General features: G+C 42.4%; 1 protein-coding gene across 2 annotated transcripts in view; it reads right to left on the bottom strand.

Moving 5' to 3' along the window:
• Nucleotides 1–19,531, bottom strand: part of LOC107375858 (A disintegrin and metalloproteinase with thrombospondin motifs 2) — a 225,561-nt gene extending 206,030 nt beyond the window's left edge. For both annotated transcript variants that reach the window (XM_015944653.3, XM_015944642.3), the window contains exons 1-2: nt 19,226–19,531; nt 17,639–18,063 (exon numbers count right to left, since the gene is read on the bottom strand). In XM_015944653.3, coding sequence (XP_015800139.3) covers nt 17,639–18,063; nt 19,226–19,313 — 513 coding nt within the window. In that variant the 5' untranslated portion in view covers nt 19,314–19,531. The remainder of the gene's footprint in view (nt 1–17,638; nt 18,064–19,225) is intronic.
• Nucleotides 19,532–22,277: the final 2,746 nt, after the last annotated feature.

Here is a 22,277-nt window from a genome sequence, read left to right on the forward strand (position 1 = left end):
AAGCTCTATCATACATCAGTGACCTGATTGTTCCATATATTCCAAACCGAGCACTTCGCTCTCAGACTGCAAGTTTACTGTGGTTCCCAGAATATCTAAAAATAGGGTGGGAGGCAGATCTTTTATCTATCAGGCTCCTCTCTTTTGGAACCAGCTCCCAGCTTTAATCAGTGAGGCAGACACCTTGTCTACTTTTAAGACTAGGCTTAAAACTTTTTTTTAATTGGTTAAAATCTGATGTTAGCCCATATCTGGACAAGTGGGTGAATAGAGGGAGGTGGAGTGTACAGTGGAGAATACAGTCAGTAAAGACGGCTCTCCCTTACCCTGCCTCCAGCATGCCTCCATCTAAAAGGCTAGGTTATCCAGAGTTATCTCTGTAGTTGTGCGGCTATAGGCTTAGACTGCTGGAGGACATGAATCAAGCTGACCATTTTCCAGACTCTATTTGCTCTTTAACTGCATTATTTCCTGCTATTTTAGCTGCTAACTTTATTTCTAAGTGTTTTTCTTCCCAGAAGAAGCTACAATGGTGTTCTGCTGAGCTGCGGTAGCCTCATGGAGGGAGCCATCAGCTTGAACACTGCTGCTAACCACGTAAACATTATCCTTCTCCTGATAATAACATTTGACATTTTTTTACATGGAATGTGCTACTACTAGTTTACCTGTTGAATTAATTATATATTCACTAGGATAAACACAATAAAGTTTATCTTTATAAAATGACTGATTTTATTTGCATTTACATAATACCTACCTACCTATCCATCCAAGATCAACAACTTTAACCAATAAAAGTTGAGCTCATGAAACCACGGAGAAGCTTCCAGTAAATGGGTAAAAGCATTTGACTTTTAGACTTGTGGATAGTTTGGAGTCTGGTGAGACTATTAGTTAGAAAAACTCTAACTTTTCACACATGTTCCACCACCTGTTTCATCAGCAGCAAGCAAATGATTTAGTAGAGGTACTATTCTTGAAAACCTTTGAAAAACAGCGCCGGTTGCTTCAGGGTGAAACGGGTTAAAAACAAAGTGCCACCACAAAGAAAATTGATCAATGCACACCTATCAATACTTTGGCATTTCTCATTTCCATTTATGTCCAAGTCTTTTCAATAATGGCTCCAAGTCACACTGAAGCCTTCCAGCATTCATGCTGTGTGCTAAAAAGATACATGACGCTCACAGCCAAAGAGAAAATATGGAGGAATATACAAAGAGCAGGACTCATTTCTGATCAATATAAAATGACATTAAAGCAATCTGAAGAGTATTCATGAAGCTCTAAATTATTCCCCACGTCGGTCTTGGTTGTTAACCCTCAGCAGCACTTGTCTGATCAGGTCTTTAGAGCAGAACTGATGCTAAAAACAGACAAACTGTGCTCCCTAAAGGAGCTCTGTCTCTCGCTCTCTTTTTTTTTTTTTTTTTTTTTTGCTGGAGCTCTGAATCTGTGGGTGTCAGGAAGCAAAAAGCTATCTGCTACATTCTTTGCCTTCCTCCTTCTCTGTCATTTCCCTGACTCTTTTAATACCATCATTAGGAGAACTCTCCTGCTTGCTACCGCTGCTGGCCACGAAACAAAGTGGGAGCGAAGGAAGTGAGGGGTGGAAACAATAAGAGAAATGTGTGCGCTGGTTTTAAACAGGCCAAAGGCTGTTAGAGAAACTTTGCATGTTGCTGCCGTCTCTCCCATTTGATGCTCATGTGCAGAGTGTTGATTACACGCCTGTTAGGTGGTGGTGAATGTACATCCTAGCAGTCTGCTGGTATCCAGGTGTGCATCCACCTGGATGGTAGCAGTTAAACCTTAAATAACAGGTAAAACGTTTCCTCTGGTAAAGACCTGCTCTGTTAACGAGATGGGTTCTCACCCTGGTCCACATGTGGCCTTTGTGCTCCTGAATTCATAGACCTGATTATGCAATCCACATAAAAGATCTGGGCACAATTATTTTTGTTGGTGTTATGTCTGCTGAACATGACGTTTCCCAGCCTGTGTGCTTATCAGGGATGAGTATTTTTGAAATTCTGGCGATACAATACATATCACGATACAGGGGAGACGATACGATATATCACAATATATTGCGATACATTCAGTCAGATGTTACAAGCATTTTTTTTACTGAATTTATTGTAAGAATGTTCAATAAACAGTCCAAACTGATGCGTAACATGTTTAACATGAGGTATCTGAACCATGATGGAGGGATTTACAGTTCATTGGTGGAAACAAAACCCGTTGCACACTGCTGCCAACTAGCGGGTGGCGATTGAATTGCACAAAACGAAAAGAAAATACACAAAAGTTTGCATGTAAATTCTTTCAAGAATAAGATGCACGGCTTTTGAATATTGATATAATATTGCTGGAAAAAATATCACAATATATTGCCATATAGATATTTTCTTACATCCCTAGTGCTTATGAAAACCTACATTTGTGTATGAAGCACCTTACGCGACCATTTGGCATCGCACAAACCTACAGAAAACTAAAGATGTGTTTTAACAAAAATCAATATACATACAGGTATGAACCGATAACCATGACCAAAAAGAAAAATTTAATTATTTTAGGTAACTACCGTCAAATACTTCTCTTATCATGCAAACTTAAACTTTTAACATTGTCTTTGTGAAATATCACACCTACTTCAACTTAGGTTAGGACTAGTAATGTACGACATAAACGGTATAGGATAGAACCAGTAGGATTTTAAATTCAATTCAATTCAATTCAATTTTATTTATATAGCGCCAAATCACGACAAGAGTTGTCTCAAGGCACTTCACATAATAAACATTCCAATTCAGGTCAGTTCATTAAGCCAATCAGAAATAATGTTTCCTATATAAGGAACCGAGCAAATTGCATCAAGTCACTGACTAGTGTCAGTGACTTTACAGCAATCCTCATACTAAGAAAGCAAAAAGCGACAGTGGAGAGGAAGACTCCCTTTTAACAGGATGAAACCTCCAGAGAATCCTGGCTCAGTATAAGCAGCCATCCACCACGACTCACTGGGGATCGAGAAGACAGAGCAGACACACACACACACACACACACACACACACACACACACACGCACGCACGCACGCACGCACGCACGCCAAAGTAATGTGTCTATAGTTATATTGTGATTTCTTAGTAAATATTCTATTTGGTGAGAGATAAACTTGTATTTATCCTAGTGGATCTATAATTGAACGGGTAAACGAGTAGTAGCACATCCAACATCAAGGAAAGCAAAAAGTTATTATCAGGAGAGGGAGAATGTTTTAGTGGATAGCAGCAGTGTGCTAGACGATGGCCCCCTCCATGAGGCCACCACAGCTCAGCAGAACATCATTGTAGCTTCTTCTGGGGAGAAAAACACTTAGAGAAAAAATAATGTTAACAGCTGAAATAACAGGAAATAATACCGTTAAAGAGCAGATTGTAGAAGAAAGTAGTAGAGTGTGAAAAGTGGTCAGTGTATCCTCCAGCAGTCTAAGCCTATAGTAGCATAACTACAGAGATAACTCTGGCTAATCTATCCTATTTAGATGGAGGCATGTTGGAGGCAGGGCAAGGGAGAGCCGTCTTTACCGACTGTACACTCCACCTCCCTCTACTCCTCCACTTGTCCTGATTTAGGCTAACATCAGATTTTAACCATAGGCCCTATCAAATAAAAATGGTTTAAGCCTAGTCTTTAAAATAGACAAGGTGTCTGCCTCACGGACTAAGGCTGGGAGCTGGTTCCACAGGAAAGGAGCCTGATAACTAAAAGATCTGCCTCCCATCCTAATTTTAGATATTCTGGGAACCACCAGTAAACCTGCAGTCTGAGCGCGATGTGCTCGGTTAGGAACGTATGGAACAATCAGATTCCTGATGTATGATGGACCTTGATTATTAAGAGCTTTATATGTGAGAAGAAGGATCTTAAAATCTATTCTGAATTTAACAGGTAGCCAATGTAGGGAAGCTAAGACAGGAGAGATATGATCTCTCTTTTTAATTCTCATCAGAACTCTAGCTGCAGATTTTTGGACAAGCTGAAGACTTTTAACTACATTCTGTGGACTTCCTGAGAGTAATGAATTACAGTAATCCAGTCTTGATGTAATAAATGCATGAACTAGTTTTTCAGCGTCACTCCTGAAAAGTATGCTTCTAATCTTAGCAATATTCCGAAGGTGGAAAAAGGAAATCCTACAAACCTGTTTAACCTGGGATTTGAATGACATGTCCTGGTCAAAGATAACACCAAGGTTCCTTACTTTGTTCGTGGAGATTAATGTAATGCCATTCAGGTCAGGTGATTGACTAAGCAATTTCCTTTTCTGGATTTCTGGTCCAAAGATGAGAACTTCCGTCTTGTCTTGATTTCAAAGCAAAAAGCTTAGAGTCATCCAATTTTTTATGTCCTCAAGACAAGCCTGTAATCTACCCAACTGATTAGGTTCATCAGGGTTAATGGATAAATATAACTGAGTATTGTCGGTACAACAGTGGAAGTTTATCCCATGCTGTCTAATGATTTCACCAATTGGGAGCATATATAGAGTAAAAAGAATTGGTCCAAGCACTGAACCATGTGGTACTCCACAAGTAACCCTGGAGTATGAAGACGATTTGTCATGTACATTTACAAAATGAAATCTGTCAGACAGGTAGGATTTAAACCAGCCTAACGCTGTTCCTTTGATCCCTACAACATGTTCAAGTCTTTCTAAAAGTACATTGTGGTCAACTGTGTCAAAGGCAACACTGAGATCTAACAAGACTAGAACAGACACAAGATTCTTATCTGAGGCCATGAGAATATCATTTGTAACGCTCACCAATGCAGTTTCAGTACTGTGATACTCTCTAAAACCAGACTGAAATTCCTCAAACAGACCATTAGTGTTTAAATGCTCACATACTTGGATGGCCACTATTTTCTCCAGGACTTTGGATAAAAATGGAAGGTTAGATATTGGTCTATTTTGACCAATATAGACATTTTTTACTACCGGTTAACCGGTTGCACTTGCTGATGACGTCATTGAGGATCGCAACAGTTTCGAGCTTCAACACGGCTGAGCGTACACTCCCCCCGCTTTTGCATGAATGTTGTGGATCTGAGTCAGCTCTGGATGAAACAGTGCATCTGCTGCTGGTGAGCAGAGCACGTGGATGAAGATGGGCTTGCAAAGAACATGGGGTTACATCGGTTACACGGACCTGGTTTGGATTTAAGGAGCAGAAAAATATACTCAGTAAAATATGTAACATATTCCTACCTCAGCGTGTTACGACAGTTTTGCTCTTGTGTACAGTATAGTAACACGCTTATTAAGCACGGTTTATTTTAAATAGGTGAAATTACTCAAAAATACAGAACTATAGTATAATAATTAGCAAAATTATATAGTGTTTGTCGTGATTCCGTTAATGACAGTAAACAATAGGAGAAATCGTTTTTTTACAGTATAATAACTTTATTTTAAAAACCATTTACAAGCTGTAGAGAAAGAAAGAAAGAAAGTTATCTTTTATATAGCGCCTCTCAAGATAAAAATCACAAGGCGCTTCACATATACAAAAAAATACAAAAAAGCTATCAAAGTATTAAAAAGATTTCAAAAACTAATAAAAAAATATGTTTAAATGAGGAAAAAAATGTGATTAAAAATAATGTCAGGAAAGGGAGAGAAAATGAATAGGAAAGAGGTAAATCAGTGGATTGCGAAAAGAATAGAATATACTTTATTTGGAAACTGGTGATTCAGATATGCTAAAACATCAGTTTAAAAGGATTTAAAACAATAAAGGAAAAGGGTGGTGATGAAGATCACACAAAAGCCTGAACAGGTAAGTTTTCAGCTGCTTTTTAAAGGAGTCCACTGATCTCAGGCTCAGGGGGAGAGAGTTCCAGGGTCTGGGGACCACAGCAGCAAATGATCGGTCAGCTTTGGTCTTTAGCCTGGTGTGCTGCACAACCAGTTGGCTTTGGTCACTGGACCTCAGGGACCTGCTGGGGGTGTAGGTACTGAGAAGATCACCAATGAATGATGGTGCTTGTCCATGTAAGGCCCTATAGACCAGAACCAGGATCTTGAAATTGACCCTGAAGTTGACTGGAAGCCAGTGAAGCTGGAGGAGAAGAGGGGGCTATGTGGGTGTGTTTGGGAGACTTGGTGTTGACGGTTCAGGGAGGTTCTGCTCAGACACGTGAAAAGAGAGTTAAAATGGTCTAAGCGTGAGGAGAAGAAGGTGTGGAGAACTGTCTCAAGTTCAGAGCGGGACAGAATGGGGCTCAGCTTAGCAACGTTCCTGAGATGGAAGAAGGAAGAGCGAACAAGAGAACTGACATGAGAATCCAGGGTGAGAGCTGGGTCAAAGTTCACATCAAGATTCCTGACAGAGGGTTTGGTGTGAGAAGAAAGCTGACCAAGAGAGTCTCTGACTTTGGGAACCAGCTTGTCTGGGGCACAGATGAGGATCTCAGTCTTATCTTCATTCAGCTGAAGAAAGCTCCCAGCCATCCAGGTTTTGAAAGAGTCTAAGCAGGTGTGTAACAGCTGCAGCTTAGACATCTCATGGGGCTTAAAGGAGATGTACAGTTGGATGTCATCTACATAAAGATGGTAGGAGATTCTATTGAAGGAGCTCAGAATGTGCTGAAGAGGAAGCAGACAGAGGAGGAAGAGCAGAGGCCCCAGCACAGAACCTTGTGGGACACCATGGGTAAGAGAGGTGGTGGAGGAACGAAACTTGTAGATGGCCACAGAGAAGGTACGGCCAGACAGTTAAGAGGAGAACCACTCCAGAGCAGATTCCTGATAGGCCTGCCCAGTCTCTCAGCGTCTCCAGTAGCACAATGATGTGTGTGCGAAATTTGTTCTCCGTATCTGACCCATCCCCTGGGGGAGCGGTGAGTTGCAGACACAGCCATGCTCGGGAAGCATTTGGTGGTTTATCCCCCAATTCACCTCACTTAATGCCGAGTGTCAAGCAGGGAGGCATTGGGTCCCATCTTTTCAAAGTCTTTGGTATGACCCGACCAGGAATCGCACCCTGATCTCCCAGTCTCAGGGTGGACACTCTACCACTAGGCCACAAAACTGGAGTAGGCTGAGCTGTTGAAGCTGGTGTAATGTGTTTGTTTGAGCACACAAGTTGGAAAAAAGCCAGTGAACATGCCTCTTATGCGCGACAGAGAGATTTGATTTTACGACATTGACGTTACGCAGCAAGCCTGGAGAGTGCCATTTATCTGCAGAGTTCAGGAATGGGGTAAAGCTAATCTGTTTTTCAAATTTTGCCCATGCAGCTTTAAGTGAGTGAGTGAGTGAGTGAGTGAGTGAGTGAGTGAGTGAGTGAGTGAGTGAGTGAGTGAGTGAGTGAGTTAAAACAGATAAGCTATATTAGTTCATAACTCTGCCACAGAATCCTACTTCATTAAGAGTTGTATCCCTTATAAAGGAGGCGGTTACTGAAGAATGGTAATTCCATATTTATATGTATGTCTATAATTAATAATATTAAAAATATTATATTGGTGTATGTTTTAAATCTTTACATTATTGCATCTTGTATTTCACAGTGATAACAATATGGTCATAAATGCATGCCCAGTCTAAACAATTAGCAATATCTCTATGGAATATGAGGAGTTAGAAAACATTTGGTAATATGATGGTTTTATTTTTTTAATAATTTCAGCTTCTGAAAACCTTCAGAGTTTTTCTGGAGAGTCTCTTCAGCATTCTTCTCTCAGCCACATGTTGACCTGAGTTCATAGGCAGTCAGTATAGACCTTTAAGTCTGGGCAGAACGTCTTGTTGAGTTTTTGGCTTCAGTTCAAGGATAAGACGACTGGATCTTGGAGAATCCGAGCTATGAGGGAAAAACTCAACATTGAGCTTGGACAACGCGCTCGAACTGAATGTTCTCACGAACTGAGCCAAGAGTACTATAACCAAATGTGCACCGAGAGTAAAATAAAAGTACGGCCCTTCATTAAAACAAACACAACTCTCAGAAATGTGACCTGATTTATCTGGTAAAAGGACGAAATGTTCAGAAAGAGGTTCAGGAACTTGCAGCCTAACTTTATTCATCCATACACTTTTTTTTCTATTTGCAAAAAAAAATTTGGCAGGATGAAAAATCATCTTTTAATAAACTTGCAGGTGTTTCTTATAAGATTATTATTGTTATTATTATGGGCTGCGCAGTGATGCAGTGGTTAGAGCTTTTGCCTTGCAGCGAGAAGGTCCTGGGTTCAATTCCTGGCCTGGGTTCTTTCTGCATGGAAATTGCATGTTCTCCCTGTGCATGCGTGGGTTCTCTCCGGGTACTCCGGCTTCCTCCCACAGTCCAAAAACATGAATGTTAGGTTAATTGGTCTGTCTAAATTGTCCTTAGGTGTGTGACTGTGTGTGCATGGTTGTTTGTCTTGTGTGTCTGTGTTGCCCTGCGATGGACTGGATCTCTGTCCAGAGTGTGCCCCGCCTACTTGCCCGTTGACTACTGGAGATAGGCACAAGCACCCCCCCCCCCCCCCCGCACGACCCCGCACGCACAAAACGGGTTCAGAAGATGGATTATTGTTATTATTGCAAGTGACTTGTTAGCAATCATATATTTTTATATATTTTTTAATAATTGGAGAGTGATTTTCTGAGCTGTTTGTTACAATATTTGGGAGCTATGTCACGTAAAGAGTGAAGGAAGTCTTATTTAATGTCATTTTTCAGTCTTACTTATTTTTTACATTTATATGTTTGACCTGCTATTTATTCTTTGTGACATCCGAACCCAAATATAAGAAAAGAGACATGAGATCATGTTCTATTTGAGCTTTTTTTTTCATCTTTCAATTTATTCTGCTCTCTGGAATTTTTCTGGATTTTCTGGATTTGCCCAGGTGTAGCCTGGTCTAAAATAATAATTTTCTCTATATAGACCAAAATATAAAAATTGTAAATATGGTAAAAATATGTTTTAAAATTTGTTAAAAAGCATTCAAAGCTTGGTTAAAATCATAATAAATACAAGTTCTGTTATAAAAAGGAAAGGGCTCATAAGATAGTAAAACTTCATCAACCAACCAGAGTTTTTTCTCATGTTTTTTTTATATAAATTATATTAGGCACAAGTGTTTGAAAAAAAAACATGATGAAAGGAAAAAATGGGCTTAATCTAACTAGTTGTGTTGTCAATTTTGTATTTTCTGTTATCCCATTGGTTGATGTAAACTGATTGTGCTGTCAGGTGAATTGGGGTGGGAACTCACCGAGGCAGGTTTGAACTAGGCTAGACGGGTGGCAGTCGGTTGCTGCACGTTACCGGATGAAGTTGATTACCAAAGCTAAGGGGAGAATGGTCAAAAATAGCCGTGGATGCAGAGTCTATGTTCCTGTTGTGGATTAATTTTACCCTGTGATGATGGACCGAGAGGAATTCTCTGGACTCTTCTTGCTGTGGATAGACGGTTGCAAGTATGGTAAACCACTCTGAAGGTGAAGCTAACGTACGTATGCCACGTGGTCAAGTGGATTCAGCCTGGTCACGGACACGGTTTTCACTCTTACCTAACCTGGTCACCATATGCCCTTGGATTTCCGAGTAAACCTAAGCGCAAGCATTTTATTTTATGCTATTTTAGCAAGTGAAGTGGCCATTTGTGTGTTTTTTTGGTCACAACGAGCCCAAGCAACTATCAGGCCTGCAACAAACTCACTGGCTGAGCCCGGGTGGGTTACGGGATTTGAACTTAACTTTACCAAAGGGGAAATATATTGTTGAATGTGTGTTCTGACCCAGTATATTTAAGTTTGTAACTTATGGGAATATTGTTTTATTTTATTTAATATTTTATTTCACTAAATTTCATGTTCAGAGTTGACACAATTGTGTGTCCTACTTGTTATTCCCATTATTGCATTCAAGCGTGAGTCAGAAAACAAGGTTTAACACACACATTCATTACTCTTAGTGGGTAAGAACAGAGTAGTTCATATTATTCCTTCTAAGTTGGAGGCACTGCCATTGTTAAATTTCATAATTAGATTTAAAAAAAGTTATTTGCTCTTGTTTCTCCATTTTACCAAGTTTAATTAACACACCCAGGGCCCCACTCAGAGTACTATCATCCCGATAACAGACGGTTAACACTTAGCTACTTGAGTTGGGTGCTACACAGGATTTCAATACAAATGCAAACATTCTTGTATGTTTTTCTGCCATAACATGAGTGTTTGAATGAAAACTTGAAATGTATTATAATACTATTACATTCATGTTATTCCTATATCTTTTTCCTCTTTGGTATTGTCTTGATGTACACATAAAAGCTAAAGCTCTCATTAACCTGAACTTGTGTCTATAAGCAGATTATTTGATCAATTACATAGAACTACAAACGTCTTGCCCTCATAAAAAAGACTACGATAAAATAAAACTATGGTGAATTACTTGTCAAACACAAAATAAAATTGTTAAAGTGGAACATCCTGGAATGAAGTATTTACTAACCTAGATAATTACCTTGTGGTCTTTCTGGTGTGTTTGAAGCCACGTAGAGGAGGGTTGCCATATTTTTTACTGTAAAAAACATCTTCGTTTGTCTTTAATTTCTTTTTCTGTGGCAAAACCCACAAAAATTTCTGCTCTATTGACGGAGTTGGCGAGCGAATTGTGGAGGTCGCCATCTTGCAGTGCCACCATTGCTGCGGTGACACATGTCAGGGATTCGTTCATTATACTGTCATTGTAAACTCACCCTCTAGTGAAACCATCAGGAATACCTGGATTGATTATTTTAGACAGTGGCTACAGTAACTGATGAACGTATATTAAACTAATACCGACATTATTAATTAATTATTCGTTTGAGTGATAAACTGGAAAAATAAATAGGGAGATTGCAGACTGTATCGGTAAACATTGAGCATAAAACTTATGTGTGCACAAGTTAGAAAGCAAACATTGACAGCTTAGATAATCAACAATATTTTATTGAACGGCTGGCATTTGATGGCCAGAAAAATGGAAACTACAGGTCTCTGATCGAGGGTCAGAATAAGTGAAGCTCCAGATGGGCCAGGCTAATTTTGCGCTGCCAGGTCGTTGTGCGACTGCATGGTAGGTAGAGAGCTGCTTTAACCACATTGCAGCGTTCCTGCACAAAGTGAAGGCGGCTGTCAAGCAGGGCTGGCTTTTGCCGGCGGGTCCTGCATGGACTACGGTGTCTCGCATAAAATTTTCTTCTAAATCCAGAGTTTTCTGCTGTATTTAGAACAGCAGGTGACTGCTAAACATGTTCACTAAAGAAAAAACTTCCACTTCAAAGCTGCTGACTGGGATCTGTCACCGCAGCAATGGCGGCGGCTCAACTTCCAGTTATTTCACTGAATCTGTCTATATTCAAAATTGTAAATCTAAACTATAAAATAATGTTTTTTATTGATATATTTCTTCTGACGTGGTGAAGTTTAAACTTTTGTTCAACTATTTAACAAAACTTACAGAGCAAGTCAAGGTTTTCATCACAATTAAAAGTGCAGTCACCAAAGCAACACTGGATAGCGACTGATCCCAGACCTGTTCCGACTAGACAGTTATCTGCTCCAGAGTTTTCCAATAGGCCCTGAAAAGACCTGCAGCGCAAGCAGTGAATGGCCGCTGGCTGGTGGGCATGTTGGGCTTCTGCTGTCCTGGCTGCCTGCCTGCTCTCTCAGCTGCTCGCTCGGTCCCTAGTGTCCTCGAGCCTAAATGGATCCAGTTGCTGCTGCTCAGCTTCAGCGGTGGGCTGCTCCAAATGACTAATGAAGCCTGTTTAGTAATGATGGGAGCCCTTCCTGCCCCATCTCAACATTCAAACCATCTTCAGAATCTTTGCAAATATTTACTTTGTTTTTTTTCTCTCTCTCTTTTCTCTGAGGCTCCTTTTCACCTCTCCCTACAGCTCTGGTCTCCATCTCTCCTCATCCTCTCATCTCAGTTCCTGATGGTGCACAGTCTTCACACTGACTGATATCGCACTTTCCTCTCTTACTGTCAGTCATTCACCAACAGTGTGCCATCCACTTCCTGTTTGTCTTACCATCATCAGCTCTATTAAAAGCTCTTTGAGCAACTGTTGTTGAACCAAATTATTTTATGGGGGCAGTTTAAAATGTTACATATTGTTGTAGAGTCCGAAATCAGTCTGCAATATGTGCATTGATTTTTTAGTCGGATGAGAACTTAGGAGGAAATTAGCAATTTTTTAAATAATCTGCATCAGCCTCACCTGGTAACAGTTAAAAGCAGTTGAAAGGCACACTTGGTACTTTTAATTTGCTTTTAGCACCCCCTAGAGTCTGTTATTGATACACAGTCATAAAACTGAAAGTGAAACTCTCCTCTTCACTGTGTGTTTGTCTTTTTAACACCTTAAACTAACTGAAATGTCTCCTCAACTTTAATTAGTGTCTAGGAGTGGTTCATCACTAAATTTACTCATTCACTGCTGGCCGTTTCCTCATGAAAAAAGCCCTTCGCCAGCGTTTTTCTGCATGTTCACTGTTTTTTGAAGAGTTACAGAACGTTGCTCTCTATGATTATGTTAACGCCAAAACTACTAAAACTACCAAAACAAAGAGGAAACTCACCTCTTACATCAGGAAGAATCCACGCGTTTCGAGCGTTATCCCTTCTTTCATAATCCGTTGTTGAATTGTGATCGAAAGAACTTTTTCCGGTTTGCGCCTCGTTTTTTTTTTACAGCAGCAGCCCCAAAAGATCTCCTAACACATGGATTTTCTGCTTCCTGATCATGTGACGTGTGACGTACGCGGATGAAGATCGGCTTTAGCGCTGGGGTGTTTGTTCTCACGGCACCGGGGCTCGTTCCGACGCCCACACAGTAAAAAAATGCAAGTGACAACTAGGGCTGCAACAACGAATCGATAAATTAGATGAAAATCGATTACTAAAAGCATTGGCAACGAATTGCGTCATCGATTTGTTGTGTCACACAACTCTTCCAAAAGTGCCCCCACCACCCCCCCCCCCCCACACACACACACACACACCCCCCACCCCACCCCGCCCGCTGTTGCTCACAGACCAGAGCAAGTCAGATCAGCGCGAGGGAGAGCCGGCAGGTGTTTGGAAGAGGAACATGGCAGAAGCAGCGAGAGTCAAAAAAGTAAAAACTTTTTAAGTTTGGGAGCATTTTCTGTTAAATCAGGCAAAGACATTCGTTACCTGCAACGCTTAGGTCAGACTTAGCATGGCACGGGAGTACTACAGTGATGATGCAGCATCTTAAACGCAAGCATGTAGGAATCATCAGCGAGGAAGGAGAGAACTCTGTGTCCGGGTAAGTTAAAAACTTTTCAAAAGTGATTCACCCAAGCCCCTGATTATTACACAGGCTAGACATGCCCTAAGCTCGTAAAAAAAAAAGAGTCTAAAGTCGTGAGCGCAACGCTTATTAGATGAGCGGGGGGGGGGGGGGGGGTCGGGGGGGCGGGACTCGCGCTGCGAACCGGTTCCGCCCAAGGCAATTGCCAGGGCGCACGAACTCTAAAGGGCCCAGGGCACGAGCAAAAAACTGTATCTATAATTTCCCACTTTATGAGGACTATGGTGACCGTACGTTCCGTTTTCCCCGGACTTGTCCACTTTTCACTCTCTGTCCGGCGCATCCGGACTGCGGGTTCTTGTATTGATGAAAATGTCCGGCTTTTCATCCAGGAGCAGGGATCGAATTATGGGGTAGCTGTATATCCTACACATCCAGGGGAGCCGGAAAAAAGTTTTCTATATTATATATTTTTGGACTCTTTTGAGCAGAGAGCGGCACAGCGCGTTGTTGCGCAGCGATCCAGGCAGCTGCTTCCAGCGCACGGTCCATTCGCAAAGTGGCGCAACCAAAAAACTATAATTAGCACACGATCGTTCATGTCTGCACATGTTCTCTATTTTCTGTCTTATTTGTGCCTGAAGCGCTCTGCTACTGCAGAGCTCATCACCTGTACTGCAGTGATTTCACCTCACTGACGCAGCATCGAAAACGTGCACTCCGCTTTGCGGTCAGGAGATCCCTTTGATCTGCTCAAAAGTAACTGCTGAGGTGAAAAAGAAAGAATCCAGGCAGCAGTTTTTCTGGAGAATTAAGAGGAGATGCAGGAAGATGAGAGACAGGACAGGAAAATTGTTAAATAAAAACAAGAAAACAAAACAAAGTGTTGAAAAGTAAAATGTACATAGATTTATCTCCACTACACGTTTTTACCAGTAAAAAACAATAATTTATACACGTCATATTTATACATCTGATACAATTCAGATCACATTCAAAACTCTGTCACACACCCAGGGCCGTTTCAAGACATTTTGGGGGCCAAGGCAAAATGCCCCCCCCCCCATAACTGGGCTCCCCAGAAGCCTCTGTGTAATGCATACCCTCTCCAGTAGTGTTCATTATACAGTGTTTATAAAAGCCCCTCAGACATTACTGACATGTTCTAATATTATCAGATGAAAAACTAAACAATCAGGCATGCTGTCTCATCTGCTTCTTTTGTAAACTTGCAAAAAGTAACAAAACCATGTGAAAGCCACTATTTGTGGATTCTCTGAAAGTTTCCATGGAGTGTGTGACAACTTATTTTTTCATTGACCCTATCGTCTAATCTCACAGCTGAAACAACACTTTCTTAATAATCTGTGCACAGGAAGCTTACCAATGCTGTAGTAAAACAAAAGGTATAATAATTTATTATTAATAAAACCTTGTTGCAGCACTAAAGCAGACAAATGAGATTTTGCATTAAATATGTAAAATATTTACATATGAATTGTTTTAGAGCCCTTTTATTGGCAGAACTTGATATTAATTTAGTTCTTACAAAAAATGGGTCCCTACATGGTTTGTGTGGTGTTGCCATAGTGTGACGTCATAGGCACAGATCCCCTGTCCTCTTGTTTGGAAATGGAAATATGGTCACCCTATATTAAACAAACTGTCCACCCGGGATTTTGCGCTGCACAGAGACGCTTCGCTGCCTATGACTGAACGTCAGTTGAGAGTCAGTCTCATGCAGACTGACCAATGAAGAGAGGGCCTCAAGTTAAGACCCTCTCCTCAATGGTCAGTCCACACGAGGTGGGTCAAAGGTTACTCTGGGCGGGTTACGTGTTGCCAGGCATTCAAGTATTGAGTATATTTACTGCATATTACAGTAAAATATTCTGTATGTGACCACATTATGGTGATCCTCAGGTCATGATGATGGGGCCCTTGAATATTGTTGCCCAGGGTACAACAAAGTGTTAATCTGGCCCTGGTTCCGCCGTCACATTCCCACAGAAACTGGTTGATCACACCGGGGCCAGACTACTAGCATGTGGTTTTACAACCACAATGTCCTCGGAAGCAAAAACGCTTTTAAAAGGGAGGGAGGAGTCCTAACTGTTGCTGCAGGCGTGTTGTGTGAGAGTGCAGTTATATACTGGTTAATATATTTTTGGGTTCAGTTGCTTTCATGTGGCCTAATGTGAGTCTATTTGGGATCATTGGAATGATCAGCAGCATTTCTTGATGTGACTTTATGGCAGTTACCCAGGGCATCATCACAAGGAGGATGGCATTAATTTACTTTTGTTTTATTTGGTATTTTTTCAGTCATTTTTGGAAATAGTGATCAATTTTGATTAATTCACAGCCTATGTTTAATTACATTTAAAAATTAGTTGTTTGACATCCCCAGTTATAATAAATGTCTACAGATGAGATCAAACAAAACAGATGAGAATTGCCCTTAAGCTGTTTAACTTGGACCAAGCATTTTAGGTCACAGATAGATGTAGCTTAGGGTCTCTGTCTATACACCTTATAAGACAATTTAGGTGATGGCATGTTGTTTTTCTGCTATTGAACTGTTTTCTAATAATGTTGTGTTAAATAAAGTGAAGGAAGGAGAGAAATAACGTTTCCCTAGCAGTTTTTAAAAATTTCCCCATGTAATCCGATTAATCGATTAATCGTGTCGAGACCCCATCCGATTCATCGATTATCCAAATAATCGTTTGTTGCAGCCCTAGCGACGACTTTAGTCGTCAATGGCAGTGAATGAGTTAAGTGCCGTCCGCCTAGGGGGCGGGCATCTAACCTATGAGAACCCACCCGATTTGGTTTGTCAAAAACTTCATGCTTCCATTTGATTGACAAAATGTGTTATGAGTAGCAAACATTTAAGCTGACCATTCATTGCTTTTTGTTCTTTTCAATATGCGTATTGCGCATGCCAGTATCACGATGACATCACATTTGCGATGTATTGTGCCGCCCTAATTTTAGCACATACTCGCTCAAGAAAATGATTTAGAAAAATGAAAAAGTTGCATAGTGTGGCTTTAATGCAAGCAAAGGCAAAAGGAAGTACAACCAGATGCTATGCTAGCTTTTAAAAGGAAATGCTTAAGGTTTGGAACACTGAACACCCATTTTAATGATAATTTCTGATCAGGCACTCTGTAACATCAATAACAACAATAATAATAGCCCCTTACGGATCATTACAATATTTAGACATTAGTTCAGATGTTTTCCGATGTTTCATAAGAATTCCTTCTAATTACACCATAATCTCTAATAGTTTGGTGATCAACTCTGTTCATTTATTTTTCTCATCCTCATGGTTGAAAATGTTTAGCATTTTGTAGAAATGTCAAATAATTTTACCAGATTATTGTCACAATAAACATATGTATAATATGTGAAGGTCAGAGGTCACTATAGTACTCAGTGGTAATAAATAGATACAAATCATGAGGACATTGTCCTATATGGTTCAAAAATGTCCTGTGTAAGACACAGGACGTAATTTTTTTTGGGGGGGGGGGCATGTGTCCCCCCCCCCCCCACACACACACACACTTTTTCCAAAGTCAAGTTATGACCCCTGCACTTTTTACCATTCAAAAACAATATTACGCTATATTAAATTGACACTGGTTGAGCTCTAGGACCAAGCAGACAACAACCGTTTGTGTTGAAGCCTGTTTCCCATTAGAACATACTGTAAAGATACACCCACCCCCCACCCCCCACCCCCCACCCCCCCACCCCCGTGTCCACCCCCCCCCCACCCACCCCACTTCTAAAGTGAAAATTACGTCCATGCCTGTGACTCTAGCAAAGAAATAAAGAACCTTAGCAAATATTTTGAGACACTTTGGAAACGGACTGGTGAACTCCAGCTGTAATGTGAAGCCAACCGTCACAACTCAGTGTCCTGGTTTGCAATGTGCTGAAAGACACCAGCCCATGCAGGCCTGAATCATGCACTTCCATTGCACTGGCAATGGTAATCATAATTCACCATCAAGTTTACCCTTGAAGTGATACAAGTGAGCTCTCATGAAGATATCAAGTATTCCTTATGAACCTCCTCTCCAAAACATCACCGGGCCAATGAGATAACCAGGACAACAGCATTATAAACTTTAGACCTAAAGCACAGAAAAAAGCCCATTTTCTTTTATTTGCTATCTCTCCCATTGCACTTCCTCTTGTATTCCAGCCACATATGCCTTTCTGCTGAGCTCAGCAGTTAGAACACATTGCAGGTAAGACGGGTTGTCTACTCACCAGCCCATCACAGTTGCTGATCGCCACAGTGGCTCCTGGTATGTCCGTGATGTCTCCCACATACAGGCACTCATCATGCAGTGGCTCAAAGTACCGGATGCTGTCACTGTCATCGTGCCACTCTATCTTGGCTCCGGGGGCCACCAGCCTGGCGTTGTGGCGCAGGCGCAGGTGGAAGTCCCGGCCGAAGACGGTGACATTGTAGTAAAGCCTTTCCTGATGAGCTGGGTGCTCTCGGTTCTCCTCGGCTCTTGTTGCTCCTTCCCACTCATCATTCCCTTCTCCTACCTCCCTCTTCCGGCGCCTACGGGACTGCCCTTCTGCCACCCAGCCAGCCGAGACAGCGTGTGACAGAAATCGGCCTTCTGCGTCCACACTGATCGGCCTAACCAGTCCATACTCCCCCAGGATGTGCTGCAGGGAGTCTGGGGGGAAGGCAGGTGGGAAAGTGAGAGAAGTGGAAGGAATGGTAATGGGGAAAGATGATTTGAAAAAGAGGAGAGAAGCCAAAAGATGGAGGGAATGAGAGGTCATGATTTGGGAACAGGAAAAGGATGGTGAAAATGGGTGAGAGGAAACAATAGATTAGAAAATATTCACATTATTCTTAAACTGCAGTAAAAAAGGGGGGCAGGATAATGTCCTTTACACACACACACACACACACACACACACACACACAGCCCCACCCATGAACCCAGAGGCGACCCTGCTATTCGGCTATGTGAGTTTGGAAACGACAGTCTCAGCAGCGCGCGCTGCGCTTCTGACACCTTCTGCCCTTCCAGCACCAAACAGAGCAGATCAAGGTGCTAACTGCGGCTTTCTCACAGTGTTTTATCGCTGCCAATCTGCACCAACAGAAAGGGAACTAAGATGAATCCACCTTGACCCTCTCCATCATCATCCTACGTATGTCACTGACAGACACACAGCACGTGCGTGTCATGCCCCTTAATTAAAATAACGCACACTTCAACACTCTGAGACAAACCCATGGGTGTCAGTGTCAACACACACACACACACACACACACACACACACACACACACACACACACACACACACACACCTGAACGTTCTCCTGTAATTTCTAAAGTTTGCTGACTGATCAGACCAAAGCCGCTCTGACGGCTCCTGCATCTCCGTGCTGGAGGACCGATCTGCTAATAGTGTGATCAATAGGCTGACATCCGACTCCCTGCGTCCTGTGACAGATCGATAGATGCGACAGCGGCCGAATCAGATAACGTTTGGCTACTTCCTTGCAAAATCCGACAGTGTATCGCTCCATCTGACGCCCCTTTAAACACCCACTAAATCATAAAGGGGGCAGGAATCACAACCTCTGGATGTGCAAACACAACAGCGGGACACCCAGAAGTTATCAGATGTCTTATTTTAGGGGTGAACGTTTTAAAAGAAAGCAAATAAAACCTAAAAGAAGCGGATGAAGCATACAGTGTCGCTGCAGACTTCCAGAGAGCGCTCGGGCAGGAGGAGCACTGCGCAGCTCCTCCTGCTGATAAAAGATGAGCAGATAGTGAGTATAAACACTGACCACGTTTGGCTCTGTGCTGTACTTACTAACGCTACTGGCGATGTAAAGGCCGCTGGTGTGCAGCAGGAAGGCCGGCAGAATAATTAGGACAGTAAATCCTGGCGAGAGACCCATGGCAGCTCCGAACTGCGCAGGTGAGAGAGTTGGACTCCGGGCTCCAGTGTGGTGAAGTTCCCCGCCCGGCGCGACCAGCCACGCCACGACAGCAACAGCACAGCAGCCCGCAACTAGACTGCCAAGTGCACCGGGAGAGACGGAGCTCTCCTCCCCCCTCGCTCTTTCTCTCCTCCTCCTCCTCTCTCACTCAACTCTTCCTTTTCTTTCCGCTCCGTATCTCCCTCCTTCCCTTAACTCTGCTCTCGCATTGGGCGTGCTCCCCACCCTCTACACACACACACACACACACACACACACACACACACACACACACACACACACACACACACACACACACACACACACACACCCCGTCTCTCTCTCTCACACACACACACACACACACACACACACACACACACCGGCCACTGGGCTGCACTCCCCGCGTGTGAACCCCGTGAGCCGGGGAGATGTTTCCACGCAGCGCTGGCCCACTGACAGACAGGCCGGCTGACAGCGAGATGCTTCATCACTCCTCCACGCAGGCTCAGCCTGAAGTGGGTTTTTAACAACTCGGGAGTTCTTTCTAAGATCATAACTTCTGCTCGGATCTTCGCTCCGCCGCTCTCCGATGCGCCGCGAGCCTTTTATAAACTTTGAATATTCAGTCCGACCGTCCAGGCGGGCGCGGAGGGCTGGTGAGCAGCAGCGCCCCTGCTGGATCTCTGCGGTAATGCTGTCAAGTTTAGCAGGACCCAAGGGTTCAATTTACAGACCCAGACAAAAAAAGGTCTCCTGATTCTGGCAAGCCCCGCCCCCATTTAACACATCACTGACCCCCCTCATATTAAAGAGTTCAACATGTACAAGATGTTGACTGATGTGATGGCTAAAAGTGTTTAATCAGTTCGACTAATTTAGATTTAAACAAAACCAATGATTCTACAATGTATTTTAGTTTATAATAATAAATTCTGGAGGTATGAATATTTTTATATCTACACCAAATAACCACCATAAAAATGTTTTTCCTTTTTTTTTCTTTGTTTTGATTTTTATTAAATTACATCACTGGCATAATTAAAACACACACTTATTTTTCATTTAGTGAAAAGTATAACACGTGTGATCCAGGGCATAAGGCAAAGCAGCTTAGAAAATAACTTTTATAACTTTGTTCCCTTACATTCATTTTTTTTTGGGGGGGGGGGGGGTGTCAGGAAACCCATGAGCTGACCATAGGGGGAGGAGACTAAGCTCTCTGTAATATGAAGGGATTCAAATATATTTAAAGAGCAAGTAATGTCTAAATTAACTCTTTTTTTGCTGATAAACTGTATAAATGAGTGTCTAATAGTGTTTTAAATGTGTGTATTCATTATTTTAGCATTTTGGTGCATTTTCATTAAAAATTAAAAATTCTGCCTAAATACCACAGCATAGCGCCATCTTCAGCTTAAAACATAGAGTTTGAGTCATTTTAAATACACTTTAGCCAATGGCTAAAGTGAAAGATACTACGTAAACCAGTAAAGTACTACGTAGCAGCTCCGTGTCAAAGTTATAAAAGCATCGAGAGTCTCGGCCACGCCTTGTGGCGAGTTGGGAGTTGGATTTGCAAGCCAGTTTAGGACGGTTAGCGGTAGTTCAGCATTAGCATCTAGCATTAGCATATCCTAATCTTTAGCATAGCTTTTAGTGTTATACATACTTATTTAGTGTTAGCTTGGCTGTTGGATATTGTAGTTTAGTTAGTGTTTGGCTGTTAGTGTTATTAGGAAAGTAGTTCGGGTTTAGTGTTCATATCATGTTAGTATGGTGAGAAGGTGTAGTGTAGTGGGTTCGGTGGCTCTGTGGGGTTGCACTCCTTTCCGCTGGACTTAGAAATTAGGTGCCAGTGGTTGCGCGCAATCGGTGTCTGGAAAACAGTCAGCTCCCGCCTGGTGCTGTAGTTTGCAACTAGCATTTTACCCACGATTCCTTCGCCAACATGATGGAGTTTGAACTGGGTTATTCTGCACTTCTCCCTTTGAAGAGGGAGGCCGTGCCCACCGTGGCTCTTCCGCGATTTAGATGCAGCCCACTGACTCTGCTCCCCCACCATGGCGGGCTCTAGTCTGAGGTGAGTAAGCTAAATAAAAGTTTTAACATCTTCTAAAGACAATTCCCTACCTAAATGCAACGTTTGAGAGACGTGGTTCACTTAATTTAGCTAATATCAGTCTGCACTGCCTTCGGGCTGATTTGTCAAGTTCACAAAATGTGGAACGGGATGTAAGGTTAGAATCAGCGGTGAATCGGAGCATATCTCGAAGCCCTGGCCGACGAAACGGTCCACATGACTATTACTGTGAGGCTCGGAGAAAATTCGGATTGTTATTGTGTCAGTTAGGGGTTGTATGATCTAGTCGACTAGTCGACTTCACGGCTCTGTAGTGACTTGTTATGCCTATCATCGACTAGTCGCTGTCACGTGATAATAACTGACAAGATGCAGTCCTCGGAAAAGACAGCAGGTCATGAGCCCCTGCGTCGGGAGGCGGAGGCAACGAGCTGTGCCAGAGCGTCGACACCGGCAGTAAAACCGACATTTAACCAAACTGTGACCTTTTCCCTCTTGCAATTTTACCTTCCCCTCACCCCAATCCTAATCTTAACCAGTTTGCGCATGCAAAGCTCTGATCGTTGATGCGCTCCAGACATCTGCGTCCTGAGCACCACCAAATCAGGTGTCACCACCTCAAAAATGAATTAAATTTAATGTTTTCTGTCTGTTATTTGTGCCTGATGCGTTTTGCTGCTGCAGAGCGAGGCACATCACTTGTTTTGTTCTCCGGTGACGCACCCCCAAAATTCCACTATCTCCGCTCCGCTCCGGCACGAACTCCGCAGCAAAACGGTCCCGTTGTAGTCGGCCGCCAAGCAGCGAGCACTCCGCTGTTTTTGCGGTCGGTAGATGTTTTAGAACTGCAGTTCAAAGGT

This window comes from Nothobranchius furzeri, chromosome 1, assembly GCF_043380555.1.
Source record: "Nothobranchius furzeri strain GRZ-AD chromosome 1, NfurGRZ-RIMD1, whole genome shotgun sequence".
Classification (NCBI taxonomy): Eukaryota; Metazoa; Chordata; class Actinopteri; order Cyprinodontiformes; family Nothobranchiidae; genus Nothobranchius; species Nothobranchius furzeri.